Source organism: Podarcis bocagei (genome assembly GCF_964188305.1).
Source record: "Podarcis bocagei genome assembly, chromosome: 14".
NCBI classification, from domain to species: Eukaryota; Metazoa; Chordata; class Lepidosauria; order Squamata; family Lacertidae; genus Podarcis; species Podarcis bocagei.
In genome coordinates this window covers 29,915,678-29,930,853 of record NC_138139.1, presented here as the reverse complement: position 1 = coordinate 29,930,853, position 15,176 = coordinate 29,915,678, and the positions used below count along the sequence as shown (strand labels likewise).

At 51.8% G+C, this 15,176-nt stretch overlaps 2 protein-coding genes across 6 annotated transcripts; one reads left to right on the top strand and one right to left on the bottom strand.

Moving 5' to 3' along the window:
- Positions 1-1,812: 1,812 nt before the first annotated feature.
- On the top strand, positions 1,813-6,201 carry RCCD1 (RCC1 domain containing 1). 2 transcript variants are annotated; one of them, XM_081170798.1, is made up of 8 exons: positions 1,813-2,014; positions 2,454-2,654; positions 2,773-2,926; positions 3,895-4,016; positions 4,749-4,853; positions 4,989-5,147; positions 5,579-5,608; positions 5,692-6,201. In XM_081170798.1, the coding sequence occupies exons 1-8, from the start codon at positions 1,828-1,830 to the stop codon at positions 5,832-5,834; spliced, it is 1,101 nt and encodes a 366-aa protein (XP_081026924.1). In that variant the 5' UTR covers positions 1,813-1,827; the 3' UTR covers positions 5,835-6,201. The 2 variants fall into 2 exon arrangements, with proteins under 2 accessions (XP_081026924.1, XP_081026925.1); XM_081170799.1 differs by lacking the exon at positions 4,989-5,147.
- On the bottom strand, positions 6,103-15,033 carry PRC1 (protein regulator of cytokinesis 1). 4 transcript variants are annotated; one of them, XM_081170795.1, is made up of 14 exons: positions 14,864-15,033; positions 14,535-14,667; positions 12,135-12,257; positions 11,814-12,047; positions 11,553-11,723; positions 11,298-11,447; positions 10,897-11,044; positions 10,659-10,795; positions 10,434-10,529; positions 10,172-10,318; positions 9,522-9,632; positions 8,605-8,703; positions 7,966-8,145; positions 6,103-7,281 (listed from the first exon to the last, which is right to left on the bottom strand). In XM_081170795.1, exons 1-14 carry the CDS (start codon positions 14,872-14,874, stop codon positions 7,204-7,206), a joined length of 1,818 nt encoding a protein of 605 aa, XP_081026921.1. In that variant the 5' UTR covers positions 14,875-15,033; the 3' UTR covers positions 6,103-7,203. The 4 variants fall into 4 exon arrangements, with proteins under 4 accessions (XP_081026921.1, XP_081026920.1, XP_081026923.1 ...); XM_081170794.1 differs by having other exon boundaries at positions 7,966-8,208; positions 14,864-15,032; XM_081170797.1 differs by having other exon boundaries at positions 8,043-8,145; positions 14,864-15,032.
- Positions 15,034-15,176: the final 143 nt, after the last annotated feature.

Here is a 15,176-nt window from a genome sequence, read left to right as displayed (position 1 = left end):
GTAGCTTATGACAGATGTGAAGGAACAACCATTATTACCTTCTAAGAAGCACTATAAGTCCAGTACTGCCCCAGTTCACTGTCTCAGGCACCTACAGCTTTTTTATATTGAAACAAGATAAAAACACCATGATACTTTAGACCACATCTTAGTCTGTAGGCAGAACCAAAAAAATCACGCATACACTGTTTTGTCGCACCGCAATGGCGCAAAAACATGGTTAAAAAACACGGGTCCTCAAGGATCCTTATGCTTTTTGCACTAGATCAGCCCGAAGTCACCATCAGATCAAATTATGGCCATGGGCACAGCATGCACCACAAAAAACACGGATCCACAGCTTCCTGGCAACACAGGCCCCAAAACGTTTTGAAGCACGGATCCTCATGGATCCTCACGCTTTTTGCATTGGGCCACCCCTAACTCACCATCAAATCGCGCATCATAGCCAGGGGCACAGCATGCACTGCAAAAATCATGAGTTGCACCACAAAAATCATAAAAAGGCACTCACCAGCACTGTTAGTGTCACTACTGGGACATTACTATTTGAGCCAAGAGACGAATGTCCGACTATATATTTTACTAAGATATGGTTCATCTTCAAGAAGAGATCAAAAACATGCCGAAGTATTAAAGAGGATAAAAAATATGAAACTGCTTACATACTCTCAACTAATATCCAGATTCAGCAAAGACTGTATGGCAGACAGTTAAATCAGAGAAAGGACAGAACTTGAGTCCATCATAACAGAGGTCTACCTTTTGGGTAACATTTATAAACTACTGTATTTTTCGCTCCATAAGACAACACTTTTTTCCTCCTAAAAAGTAAGGGGAAATGTCTCTGCATCTTATGGAGTGAATGCGTGGCCCCTGGAGCCGAATTGCCCATCTTCCAGCGTCATAACTTTTATACGCCTGTTGTCTTTGTCCATTGAGTTTTCTTGGCAGGGATACTGGAGTGGCTTGCCGGTTCCTGCTCCAGGTAGATCACGTTTAGTCAAAACTCTCCACTATGACCTGTCCATCTTGGGTGGCCCTGCACAGCATAATTCATAGTTTCTTTGAGTTGTTCAAGCCCTTTTGCCACGACAAGGCAGTGATCCATGAAGGAGAGTGGTGACCTAACTATGGCTTACTGTGAAGGAAACTGCAAGGACTGGTACCACTTGTTTTTGGGCCACGGTATGGCCAGGAAGCCGTGGATCCGAGTTTTTTGTAGTGCAGGCTGTGCCCGTGGGCATGATGTGTAATTTGATGGTGTGTTTGGGGTGACCCAATGCAAAAAGCGTGAGGATCCATGAGGATCTGTGCTTCAGAACCATGTTTTTGGGCCACGGTATGGCCAGGAAGCCATGGATCTGTGATTTTTGTAGTGCATGCTGTGCCCATGGCCATGATGTTTGATCTGATGGTGGCTTCAGGCTGATCTAGTGCAAAAATCATGAGGATCCGTGTTTTGTTAACCATGCTTTTGCACCATAGTGGCCCCACGAAACAGTGGGTGCGTGATTTTTTTGGTTCTGCCTACAGACATGGTCTACAGTATCATGGTGGTTTTATTTAATTTGAATGAAAAAATAATATGAATTCATGAGGATACGTTAAAAATCATCTGGATCCGCCTTTTACCCAGTCCCGGCACTAGCCATCAACTTTGAGCGGAAAGAGCAAGTTGTTTTCGGGTGTGGGGGGAGGGTAGCGGGACACCGGGGCGGCCCAAGGCAGCCTCCGCCAGAGCCAGAGAAAGAGTGGAAACTGCCGACTGAGGCGCCTTTTGTACTCGACCCGCCGCAAGAGGCGCTCGCCTTCCGGGCGGCGGAGATGGCGGAGGGAGCTCAGGGAGGCGGCGGCGGCGGCGGCGGCGGCGGCTGGTTCCAGTTCGGCTTCTGCTTCGGGAAGGCGACGGAGGCCGGGCTGGAAGTGGCGCCGCTGCTGGTCGGGGGCGAGGCCGGGCCAGTGCGCTGCGTGAGGCCGAGCTGGAGCTTCTCCGGGATCGTCCGCGCCGGCGGTGAGAGGCACCCACTAGAGTCCCGGAGCCATGCGGGGTTCATGCTTCCCCACCCCTTTTACTTAGGCTGAGCAGCAGCGGGGAACCGCGCGCTCCAAGACATATGGAAGGGACAGACTAAGGGGTCCCGGCCGTGGGGGAGATGCTGCTCAGCATCCCCCATCAGCACCCCCAAACTCCTCCCCTGCCTGCTGGGGCTGCGGGAGATGCAACGACGCCAGGCAGGTCACAGAAGCCCCATCCCGTCGATAGAGGAGAGCGGGAGGTTTCTCCATGAGCCTTGATGGTGACCCCAAGCCGCCTTTCTGGTGGCGGCGGCGGCGGGGGGGGGGTTCCTCCTATTCTGTGGCCCCGATATTCTTTCTTTGCCTCCTGCTCCGCTTGGACTGAGAGCTCCAATCCGCCCCCCTCGCCCCGTCTTGCCTTCTGCCTCCCGCAGGGTCCCCCCCGGTGCTGTTGCAAGGCGCGGTGTGCGCGGCGCTGCCGGAGGACTGCCGGGATGTGCTGCCGTCGGAGACGCACGTGCTGGTGCTGCGGGAGGCGGCGGTGGAGAGCTGGCCGGTGGAGGGTTCGGCCCTGGTCCTGGAAGGAGAGCCGGCGTGGAAGTGCGAGATCCTCCCCGAGGAAGCAGCGACCGTAGGTAGGTAGGTAGGTAGGTGTGCTGGCAGAAGCGCCGTCCTGAAAGAAGAGGAAGCTGTTGCTGCACCCCAGGATGAGCCATCCCTTCTGCCCCTAACCCTCTCTCTCTTCTGCCCCAGAGCTGCCCCTGGTGCCTGGCGGGTACGTGGCCCCTCGGCCCCCTTTCTTCACCCCTCTGCCCTCCACCTTGCAGGCTCGCAAGCTGGCCCTGGGCTACGAGCATGCGGTGCTGCTCAACACAGAGGGGGCCCTCTTCTCGTGGGGAGGCGGCAGGTGAGTCTGGGGCAGGACTAGTGTTGCCCTCCTAGCAGGGCTATGGTTAAAACTAGCAACCGACCTCCCGCAGGAGGCAGTGATGGCTGGCAGCTTTAGAGGAGGGTTGGGCAACTTCATGGAGGCAGTGGCGTAGCGTGGGGGGAGCAGGGGGGCCGGCCGCACCGGGCGCAACATCTGCGGGGGGTGCGCTCACACTCGCAGCTCTCTGCCCCTACCTGGCTCACTCACTCTCTCTCACTGTAGTGCTGGCTGTGCGAATCCGATCCGAGCCGCTGGGTCGCCGCCCACTGTGGAGGGGGTGGGTGCCAGGCGTGTGGTGCGGAGAGAGAGCGAGGGACTATCTGGGGGAGGGACAGTGCAGCGGCTGCCCAGCGCAGCGCTGAGCGCGGGAGAGAACCACACCAGACCAGCCCAGGCAGCAGCTAGAAGAAGCTGGCAGCGGCGGCAGGTTAGGGGTTAGGGGGCGCCAGTGGCGTAGCGTGGGGGTGCAGGGGGAGCCGGCCGCACCAGGCGCAACATCTGGGGGTTAGGGTTAGGGGGCGCAAATCCACGGGTTAGGGGGCACAAATTACTTGCCTTGCCCCGGGTGCTGACAACCCACGCTACGCCACTGCGGGGCACAAATTACTTGCCTTGCCCCGGGTGCTGACAACCCACGCTACGCTGCTGCATGGAGGAGAAAGCTCACAATGACTACTAGCCATGATGGCAAGCTCTGCCTCCATAGTTACTGGAAGCCAGTAGAGGAAGGGAGAAGTGCTCTTAGGCTCAGATCCTGCTTGTGGGTTTCCACAGGCATCTGGTTGGCCAATATGAGAACAGGATGTTGGACTAGAATGGTCATTGGCCAGATCAGGCAGATCTCTTCTTAGGTTCTTACCTAGTGCTAGGTGGGCTTCTGCATTGGGGGGAGGGGGAGGGGAAGCATGGTGGCTACTCCTCCTCCTCCTGTCTTTTCTTCCCAGGCACGGGCAGTTGGGCCATGGGGAGCTGGAGAGCAGGACAGAGCCCCAACTGGTGGAAGCCTTGTATGGGGTGCCCCTGGTGGATGTGGCGGCTGGAGGATGGCATTCAGCTGGCATTAGTGGTAAGGGGGCAGGAGGGCATGGTCTGTAGTGGCCCATCTTAAGCAATGACTAGCTAGGGATTCCAGCACCCCAAAATAGACTTGCGGTGTGTTGCTTTTGTGTGTTGCTTTTTTACATTTACATTTTGTGTGTTTGTGTGTTGCTTTTTTACATTGGTAATAACAATAGCAACAAAAATTTCAACAGAATTGTTGATGCCAACCTCTTGAGGCTTGTTGATGTGGTGTCAGGGGTTAACTGGGCTCCTGCTCCTTGAACAGAGGCAGGGACCCTGTGGCTGTCCACATATTTTTGTTGGACCTCCTCCCTCAATGGCCAGGGCTGACTTAAGACCATCAATCAGCCACTGCCGCTGCTTAAATTGTTCATGGGGGTTTTGAGAGATGCATCTCCTACAGAAGTGAAGTTCCCTTTTCTTCACAGCTGTTAAAGATACTGCTAACAGTTACCTCCTTTGCCCTTATTTACTTTTTCTGTCTTAATCTTTCTTAAAGTTATAAACCCAAAAATATAAATATGGGGGTGAGGCTTCTGCTACAGCCCTTCCCATTCCCATCGCTTTCAAATAATAAACTCCCCTCTGCATGGGAAGCCAAATCCCTCATAGGGCCAGAACCAGCTTTCACTGGAGAATACATTTTGCCAGCCCTATGAGGCCTCTTCCTTGGGGAAAAAGGCCACGTTGGTCCTGGACAGAGCTCCTAGCTGCTCTCTTTCTCACTCTCTGCCAGAAGCAGGTGATTTGTACGTCTGGGGCTGGAATGAGACGGGACAACTGGCCCTACCTTCCAAATCTGTGGCTGAGAGTAGAGCCACCACGGCAGAGGTGAAGAGAGGTGAGGCCACTCCTGGGACAGAGCTAGATGCTCTGTTGGCAAACTTGGCCCAGGGCAAACATACACTACACCCCACAGCTGTTGCTGGGGTATGAGTTGACTTTGGCAGTTTTATTTATACTGGGTTGTTTCTAGGGAACATGGAGTTGAGCTTGGCAGAGCAGGAGGCAGCACAAGGACCCTGCAAGGCTGCATTCATTTCGATCCAAGCCTTCCCTGCTTTGCTGGATATGCCAGATGGGGCAGATGTCTGTAAGATCAGCTGTGGTTCACGACACACCGCTGCTGTGACATGTAAGAGGACGCTGGGTTTCCTTCAGTGAGGGGAGCACAGGGACAGCAGGATGAAGGCTTCACTGCCCAGTACCTGAAAAATATCCTGGGGCTGTTGCTGTCCGCCTGAGCCTCATTTGTGGAAGGGGAAACATCCAAGAGTGAAGGACAAACAAGCGTAAAATGTGTGTGATGTCTAACACAGTTTATGTGTAAGGATGCCCAGCAGCCCTCCAAAAATGCTTACTGTCAAAATTGCTGCGCATGGAGTTCCTAAACAGCGCAAGCTCTTTGGTTTTTGCATGGTTGGGAAATCACAACATAGCGTAAAAGTGTCCTGAAGGTTTCTCCTTTTCCATTGTTTTTTTGGATCTGCCCCATTCCGCCAAAGAGGTGCTCAACTGTTATCCTTCAACAACCTAAGTTAAACGCAGGTCATCCTTGTATTTCAGGTGCAGGAGAGCTCTACACCTGGGGCTGGGGTAAGTAAGCTGGGGGGTTAGTACTCCGTCTTCTCTTCTTGCTCCAAGGGCAAACTGGTGCCAATAGCTCTTCTTGGTTGCAGGTAAATATGGCCAACTGGGGCATGGGCAGACAGCCGGCTCTGATGAGGCAAAGAGGGTGTCCTGCTTTGTGGACTGGGGTCTACGTGTAGTAGACGTGGTATGTGGACCATGGACTACCTATGTACATGCTGTGGCCCGATAACAGGTGAGATGGAGGGCAAGAATCCAGAAACCTTTGGGAAGACAGCATGGACAGGACCTACTCCTACTGCTGCTCCAGTCCAATGCTCTACTGTCTGAGTAGAGGCTCAATCCGACTTTATCCAAGTCCCAGATCAGGTGTAGTGGCTTCATCTAATCCTCCCTCCACCTGCCTTCCAGTAACAGCTACTTCAATGGACAACACAAGGGCATCTTTAGAAAAAAGAGGGAGCTGTTTTAGCACCTCCAAGAACACAACAGAGGCAGAGTTATACAGAGCATATTTTATGTAGCGCTAAATTGCCATGATGGACAAAACAGATGTTGGAACAGTCATTTTGTGAATAAAGCTATTGCTGCCACCGTCATCCTTACTAGCCTGCAACACAGTCATGGTTCTTCGGGCAAGAAGCCAGATGCCAGGCAGCAGGACATTGCGGTAGAAGTGGAGTAGAGTTAGACTGCTCTCCTCAGCTAAGAGCCCTCATCAGAACAATACAATTGATTAGTCATTATACAGAACAGCAGATAAACAAGATGTGAACATACTGTCATACAAATAAATAATAAAAGGACACTGTAGTGAAAACAAGGTGCAAATCTAGCCACGATGATGGGGAGGGTGGGGGTGGTTGGCAGAAGCCTCTCCTCCTCCTTCCCCATCCCCAAGAGGAAGGCAGGACTAGCCCAGCTCAAAGGCAGCAGCAAGAAGTCAGCCCTGTCCCATTTGTCATAACTAAAGGTGAGCTGTGCTTCTCTCCAGTGGAACAAGACCTCTGGAGCAAGCATGGGGACGCGTCCTAAAAAGCCCCAGGACTTGATCACTTTTTCCTACTGCAAGCAAGTTTAGGGGCTGCCTGCTTTCCCTCCCCACTTCTGTTGCAACTACTCCCTCCCCCAAAAGCAACCGCATAAGCACCAAGGAGGGCAGTAAAGATTCTGCCTGCATAAACAGGATGGAGGGAGTGCTGCCACTGTGGGCTCTCTCACACCCTTTGCCTAGCAGAGGGCAGGAGCCAACGTTCCAGAGGCTTGCAAGAGTATAGGTTGGGGTGGGCCAGGATCCCTCTTCCCTTGCTGCTGGAACCCTAGACTAGACAGCAAGTTGTGCACTAGAGTAGGCTTACTTATAAGAAACCCTTTGCAACATTTACATTTTATTCTTTTTAATATACAAAAAAAAAAAAATTGTTTAAAAAAATCAGTGTGGTAAAAACAAGGAACAAATAGTTAAAAGTGGCCCTGCCTCCATTGCCACGGGCAACAGGGCCAAGCAGGGAGGCACACAGCTTTGCCTAACCCCAGGAGGGAAGTCCAGTGGTGCCAGCTCCTTTGGCTACCTTCCTTTGCCGCTGTGTACAAGCTCCCCGTCAGCTCTCAGCATTGGAAACCGTGGAGTTAAGGATGCGGGATTTGAAGTCAGATCTGGAAGCCTTTGAAAGTTCTTGCTGTGAAAAGATAAATTCTATGTGATGTAACTGAGCAAGCTGGATCAAAGAGCAGTGGAGACCCTCTTGTGAGTGTGGAAGTCCCAGCCCAGGGCAGAAGGGAAGGTGTACCAACACCACACAACCCACCTTCCCACTGACACCAAGCTCCGTGCAGGTATATTGCAGGCAAACACATGCAAGGGGAATAAAGAGGTGCTTAACCCCATTCCAAATGTCCCCCCCTCCCAGTGTCCAGGTACATTCTTTCCCTCCCCACTGCTCTATGCTTGTTCACACCCCTCCCCAAAGCTGCTTTCCATTCCATAAAACACATACATGGGGCTAGGGCTTTATTACATAGGCTCACATGCAACCTGAGTTTATCCATAAAGTGCCACCGCAAGCCAGGTGTGGGGCCAGGTGCCATCCATGTTTGAGACCAACCAGGCAGAGGAGAGTGGACAGCTGGCTCGTTGCATTAGGAGGTTGGCTCAGCTAGGGAGGGGGTGCTCTTGGGAAGGAAAATGTGAAATGATTACCGTTGTACTGCATGCTTCATTACAGTTCAAGGGTGGCTCACAGCATCCTGGGTGGCCTGTGGCTCCCCAAGGGAATGAGTGGGGCAGGCAAGGGCAGTTGGCAGCCCAGTTGCTGAGAGTGGTGGCTGTCAGGTTAGAGGCGTTGAGAGAAGAGGGAAATTACCGCAAACTCGGAATAGGTGCTGGCAACAGAGTTAATGCTGCAGGTGCTCTGGGCAGGGGCTGCAGGGATGCACCCACCGCTCAGAACTGTTCTGTTGAGCTGAGCGACGTTCTCCTTGTTGTGCTCCATGGGTCCTGGGCGAGGGGACTTGGGGGCCATGCGGCTGGGAGTCCGGAGAGGCTGCGGAGGCAGAGGGGAGCAGCACTGGAGGTTAGAGCTTTTGACAACAAGCTTCCTGGAGCCCTGCAGAGAAAAGCAACACAGAAAAGGTTACTGAGCAACCAAGAACCAGTAAGCCACAGGGGTGGGTGGGGGACAACACAGAACAACATTCTACGAGGGCACTGCATTCTTCTGACTTGGCATAAAAGTGGCCTCTTTTCTACTTGCAGTACCCGTTGCTTAAGATGGTTGGGAGGAAGAAATGTATGCTGCCTAAATAATGTGTTACAAAGCAAGTAATAAGCATTAACACTTTTTTAAAAATAAAAATTTTCTTGCACTTCAGTAAACCATGAGGTTGCCCCCAGCCCTTGCTGATAATTTCCCTCTTGGGTCCATGCGTAGCTATAAAGATTTGCACCCAGGACTGAATGTTGGAAACAGGAAGAATTTAAGATACCAGCAGCTGCTGCTTACTTTTCCTCCAGAGAGTGCTGGGTGGGGTGTTGGGGAGTGGAACAGAGAGCCCCCAAATGCTGAACGGATGGTGCTGTTCGGGGTAGCTGTGGTGTTAAGCTGCAAGAAAAAGCCATGAGTTAACACAAGTGCGCTCTCCCTAACTCCAGGTGGCAAAAGCACTTTTTTTCCACCCCAAGCGCCTAGCAATAAAACATCTCTTCACAGTGGAGGTGCAGCTCCCCCCCTTTTTTACACCATCTCCAACCCTATCAAATATCGGAAGGGTGTGTGGATACATATTAAGAGCAAGCAGAACCGTGTATAATGCTCTGGATGTGGCTGCACCATAGGATTTGGTTTTTTTATATAAAAGAAAATATTGTGCAAAAGGTCAGGATTAATAAAGGGTTATAGCTATGTTATTTACTATTACATCATCTCCTGAGGAGTATACCTTGCTAGACTATCAATCAGTAAATATACTGTAGTTCTACAGAAATTTATTAGGTTTGCCTCCTTTCCTCTTGTGTGAGCTTTGTGATTCACACATCTTTGCTTTTTATCTCAGCTATTCCTGGAATTTGCGTTTCCACTCAGTATTTTGCAAAAACAGGTTCTTACAGCCACTGTGAGGGATTCTCAATTCTCTTTGGCTCCTTGGGCATTTTTTCCTTGGTCAATGAAAATCATTTGGTTTTATTGCACTAATGTTTACATTTCCAGCATTTTTATTTCATTGCTAATTTGTACACCACTTTTCTACATTACTGTGCAATTGAAATGCTCAACAAAAGCCACACTGCCATCCCATAACTATTTCAAGAATAACAAAAAAAAACCACCAAAATTCATAATTCATTGCACATGTGGTACTAGGGAATGAACAAGCAAAGAAAGTGCCCCTTCTGCATGAAGCATCACATGGCAACACGGACCTTCCGCACTTTGCTGGGTGTGATGAAGCCCAAGCCCCGTCTCTTGTTGGGGGTCCGTGGGGTGCTGCCATACATCATCTCCTCCTCAATTTGGCGGGACTTCTTGAGTTGCTGGAAGAAAAAGGAATTGGGTGATTGGTATCCACAGAAGCCCCAGAAGGGGATGGCAAGCGAGTTAGATTAGCCACAAAAGGGAAGGCAGCAAGAAGTCCTTCATGTCTGGCTACAAGACTGGTGGGACTGAAGTCCTCTGCAGGCATCTTCTCTTCAGCCTACCTACCCACTGCCAGAGGGGTACTGATGACTCCTGCTCAGGTTGCCCAAGATAGCCCAGCAGCTAATTTTAAGCTTCAAATTACTGGGTGGTTCTCACAGCAGCATGTGTCAGCTTTGGGACCATTGCTCCAAAATATATCTCCCTCTCCCCTGTACTTCAGACGCACAAAGCAAGGCCTCAAACACCCAGTGCGGATGGTTCAGCTCATTCCCATCTTTTGGAGACCTTGGCCAAGCCGCCTGTGATTTCAGTCACCAGCCAGAGAAGAGAAAAAGGAGTCTGTTTTTCAGACTAAAGCAAGGAGGACAAAGGGGTCCTTGTTAAGCGACGCGGAGATGGAAGCTCCTTGAGGGCTCTCAGCTTGTTCACTCACTCGCTCCTGCTTTTCCTTCTCCTTCTCCATGTGGTGGAGCTGCCATTGCTCTGCCACATACTCCATGAAGCGCTGCCCATTCACCAGGAAGGCCTGCTCCTGCTCCTGCTCCCAGAGCTCCACACGCCCCTTTAGCTCCTCCTCCAGCTGCAACGAGAGACAACTGGCTTCAGCTAAGCTACACAACCAGGGTGCAAAGCAAACAGCAGGCTGGTTGGGCCTACTGCCTCAGTCCCTCCCAAGGGCAGAAAGGGCCACATGCCTTTGGAAGAGTCTTCTGAAGTTTCGCTCGCAGCTTCTCCTCTTTCAGAAGGTTACCCCCTCGGTTGGTGAAGCGGCTGGGGTCCGTCGCCTTCCTCTGAAAAGGGAGAAGTTGGGAAATGGGCAGGCCTCTTGTGCTTGGGAAGCCACCCTAGGCTGGCCCTCAGTGGCTTCCCACCTGGCCCAGCACCAGACATCTGGCCACCTGTGTGTCTTCTGGCTGTACCTCAAGCTCCTGGAAGAGGCGCCAGTTCTTCTCCCACTTGTGGATGGATTCAAACAGCTCTTGATGCCTTTCGTAGCACTGCTTTAACCGGGAAACTTCCTCTTCATGCTGCTGCAGCAGCTCTTCAGTGAAGTCATCTGGGAAGGAGAAGGGAAAAACAGGATGCCCAGTAGGAAGAGGCCACAGTCAATCAATCTATACCCAGCAGCAACAGCTGGGGAAGGGTCTACTTGCTCACCTTCATAGTAGGGGTAGAAGGCTCGCCTCTGCTCATCCCCATAAAAACACTTGTCCCAGTAGTCTGCCAGTTCAGCCCGGGTGGCCTCCACCACATTTCTGATGTTCTGAAACTTCAGCTCTTGCAAACGATCCACTTCCAGTTTCAGCTAAACGGGGAAGAGCAAAAGGTCAACACACGCCCTGATGGCACTGACCCCCTCTCCCCTCCTGCGTGCACCACAGAACATGAGGGGGGCTCTCATGGTGCACTGGGATTCGGAGCAGGCAGAGGAAGGTTTGAAACAGCTCCCCTTTGGTCCTGAGCGCAACTGCCCAGCACGAAGCACCCCTTCTCCCTGTTGGCTTGGCACAGGAACCACTGCTGCTGGTCCGAGGCCTCAGGCCTTTAGTATTCCTTACAGCATCCATGATGGCGGCTTTGGCTCCCACCATGTAGGGGGCAAAGGCTTCCCTTTCCTCCGCAGGCACCTGCAGCCGCTCCCACAGCACCCGAATCCTGGAACGCAGCTCTTGGCACAAGGCTTCCTTCTGGGCTCTCCTGCTCTCGAGCTAGGGGCAGAAAGACCAGCCTTAGCCAAACTAAAGGCAGCAGAAGAGATGGGATGTCACAGGCAAGGCCCCCCCAGATCCTTCCCCCAGACCCCACCCTCTGACCTGCTGCAAGAGATCCTTCAGGGCAGCAATGTTGTCCTCCGAGAGACAGAAGGCGTCCTCCTCCTCACACACGACATCTCGCTCAAAGCTGGTGTCAGGGGTGTGCTCCAGCTCCTCCATGCACAGGATGATCTGCCTCTTGGTGTCAAGGAACTCCTTCTGCCGGCGCTCCTGGAGGAGCAGGACAAAGCAGGACATTACCCATCAAGCCCCAAGCTCAGCCTCCCCCCCTTCGCTCATGCACACACAAAGTGTGCCCACCTTTTCAGTTGCTAGTCCTGCCAAGTGGCGCCGGAAGTGGTCCAGCTCCGCCAAGCTGGGCACAGCCTCACTGTCAATGTCATAGGGAGCTGTGCAAAGCAGGTCACACATCTCCCGGTCTCGCTCCTGCAGCACCTTCAGCTCCTGCTTTCTCTCCCGCTTTTGCTTCAGCATTACTTCCACACGGGTGCGCAGGTCCTTCTCTAGCTGCAGGATGGTGGTCTCCTCGTCCTCCTGTGATAAAAACAGTCCTCCTGAGCTCAGCAGGACCACCCTCTAAGAGACGGCGTCTGAGCCACATTCGCCAGCCCACAGTCTCACCTCGAAAGGAGCCAATTGTAGCTCCTTGCAGAGGATCACCAATTCCTTGCGACACACTGCAATGCTCTTCAGGAGACGCTCTTTGAGGTTCTCCTCCTCCGCAATCATCATGTCCAGCAAGCCCTGGTGGCACAAGAGCAAGCAGCATTGAACCCAGAGCAAGCAAGGACACTACAGCAGCTGCAGAGCCCAGTCAATTTAATCTAGGAAACCCCCTCCCCTGGTGCTTGCAGCTCCACATCAGTAGGCCCCCGCTGATCATTCCCAAGAAAGCCCTGTACATGTGGGCTTGCTTTTTGTGATGATCATGCACAAGTCCTTCACCAAAGAGAACCTGTTAGGACAGGGGCCAAAAATAAAATTGCCTATATTGTAACATCTTCATACAAATGTGGTACAGCTGAACTTGGACTGTGAGGTTGTTTTGGTTCCTGCATCTTAGAAAAACTGTAGAGAAAAGGGCAACCAAAATGATCAAGGTGCTAAAGCAACTCCCTTGTGAGGATAGGTTACAGCATTTTGAAAAAAGGTGATAACGGGAGGCATGATATTGTTATAAGAATTTTAAGGTCTTAGAGATATATGTTCATAAATGCACCAAGGAAACACATACATAAATAAACATATAAACCACATGTCTGAAGCAGCACAGGAAGACCGTCCTTAAACCATTTTGACTCCCAAGCTGACCAAGTGTTTCTCTGCAAGGAGGAAGGAGGTGAAAAAACCTTCCCATTGTCTCAGGAATTAAGTAATTACCATCTCAAAGGAATGGCCAGACTACCAGGAAAGGCAATCAGATAAGGCATTGTCAGATAACCTGGCAGAACAGCATTCAAATTTCTGTTGTAGACCGCCTTTTCTGTGATTTAGGTATGATGTATGAAGGGATGGTTTTGAGCTCCAGGGCAGGGAATTTCAAAATGGCTATATAAGGCCTTGTGCGCCATTGTTCGGGGTCCTCCTCCTCTCTCCTGCTTGTGAGGGGAGCACCCTGCTGCAACAGCTTTAATAAAGATCAGGAATACTAGCTGCTTTGCTTCTCAATATTCTCTGGTTGGCCTTTTATTTTCTCCTACCAATGGAGAACCTACAAAGGACTCTATAAGGGCTCTTGTGTACCCCATAAAGGAATAAGGGCAGATTTTGTTTACAATATAGTAGTAGGAAATTACACATGGTGTGGAGAAAGCAGACAGTGATAACCAAACAGGTCATTCAATGAAGCTGAATGTAGGGAGATTCAAGACAAACAGAAGGAAAATTGTTCATGCAGCACACAGTTAAACTGCGGAATTCGCTCCCACAGGAGGCAGTGAGGCTACTATAGGATGAGAAGGGCCACAGTTCTGGTAGAACACCTGCTTTACATTCAGGTGTTCAATCCTTGGTACCTCCAGGTAGGGCTGGGAAATCTGAAGAGTTGTTGCCAATGAATAATACTGAGCTAGATGGACCAAAGTACTAAGGCACTTTCCTGTGTTCTGTTGCATGACAAGATGGGCTTTTGGTCTAATCCAGTCACAGAACTCATCTTACAGGTCTTGACCTTGAACCGTGAGGCCAGGTGAGCTTCCTCTATTCTCTGTTCCCCCCACCCAGACTGCTTAATGATTTTTTCCACCTTCTGTAGCAATTGTAATGCTCTATTGTCAGATGCTGTATGATTTTATTCCGCGGTTTATTCTGCTCTGAGATGAAGGGTGGTATATAAATCAAACTACAAACAAACAAACAGATTGATAGCAATACAACAAAATACGAAGAACACAAACAAATGAAACAAGCAATTAAATTATGGTTAAAAATCGATATGAACAGTTAAAGTAGACATGCCACAGTGACCTGAATGAAGAGCCTCTGACCAGTTTGCGAGCCCCTGCTCCAGAACAGCATTTTCCATTTTCAGTCTCCAGATATTTTTGGACCTACAGCTGCCATCAGCCTTTCTGACCACTAGCTAAGCTAACTGGGGAGAGTGGAAGTTGTAGCCCAGAAGCACCTGGTTGAACAGTGCAATGGGGAACAGGGATGGGGTGTCTCATTTAGTCACTTTAGGCAAAATGGAAAATGCCACCCTGCCCTGCTGCCTCCAGCTGCAGTGCCCCGCCCTGCCACCCTGGGGGCTATGAGGCAGCCTCACCCTGCCTAATATCTATGCCAGCCCTAGTAGGAAAGGACCATGTCAGCTCAGTGACAGTGCACCTGCTTTTGTATGCAGAAAGTCCAACTCCCAGGTCAGGCTGCGAGAAGGCCCTGTCTGAAACCCCAGCATTGGCTGCCGGTCAGTGCAGCCAATGCGGGGGGAGATGGGCCACTGCTCTGAGTCAGCATAAGGCATCCCATGGCCTCGCCCTTGCTCAGCTGGCAGAGTTGGCAGGATCTCTCGGCCCTGCTCACCTTGACGTGCTTCTTCACCACTTCGGTGCGCTGCAGGCGCTGGTCCTCGGGGATGCCGATTTCCTCCCAGATGTCGCGCAGCTGGAACAGCGCCTGGTTCAGGCAGGCCACCGACTCGCTGGCCAAAACCTCGCTGCGAGAGAGGGAAGGTAGTCCGTCAGGGGCGGAAAAGGAACCCTCCCCATGACCGACCAGCCACCTGGGAAGAGAGCGACGCTCCGGGGCAGAGGCCGCTCCTGGCTCGCAGCGAGGCGACTGCGGAGTTACACCGGACGGGCAGCCGCCTGCGAACCAGAGAGTGTCCCCTACTTCGTCCTCCAAATGCCCACCTCTTCCTCATGGCCGCGGGTATCCGCCAAGGCCAGCCAGCCCACTTCTCTCCCTCTTGCTCTCTAGCTCGCTGCCACCGCCGCTGCTTATTCGGCTCCGCGTCGCGCAACTCCGCTAGCCGTTGCGCCTCCGCCTAGAATTCAAACTCTACCCCGCCGCCCCCTGATTGGCTTCCGTATAAGGCGCCGCCACGCCCCCAACTGCCAGACGGACGACACCTCCCTGGCGTTTATTCCGTCACAGCGTTCGTTCTGCCCAATGAGAGGGAAGCGCTGTTTTCACTGTAGCCTATCGGAGGGTAGCAACGTAGAA

What these genes read in the sequence shown, in the direction of transcription:
- PRC1 (XM_081170794.1), bottom strand. An exon ending in TGGTGAAGAAGCACGTCAAG is followed by an intron (nt 12,258 to 14,534) that starts GTGAGCAGGGCC and finishes TTGTGCCACCAG; the next exon opens with GGCTTGCTGGACATGATGAT. An exon ending in TGAAGGATCTCTTGCAGCAG is followed by an intron (nt 11,448 to 11,552) that starts GTCAGAGGGTGG and finishes TTCTGCCCCTAG; the next exon opens with CTCGAGAGCAGGAGAGCCCA.
- RCCD1 (XM_081170798.1), top strand. Translation starts at nt 1,828, where the DNA reads ATGGCGGAGGGAGCTCAGGGAGGCGGCGGCGGCGGCGGCGGCGGCGGC. An exon ending in CGGGATCGTCCGCGCCGGCG is followed by an intron (nt 2,015 to 2,453) that starts GTGAGAGGCACC and finishes TGCCTCCCGCAG; the next exon opens with GGTCCCCCCCGGTGCTGTTG. An exon ending in GCTCTACACCTGGGGCTGGG is followed by an intron (nt 5,609 to 5,691) that starts GTAAGTAAGCTG and finishes TCTTGGTTGCAG; the next exon opens with GTAAATATGGCCAACTGGGG.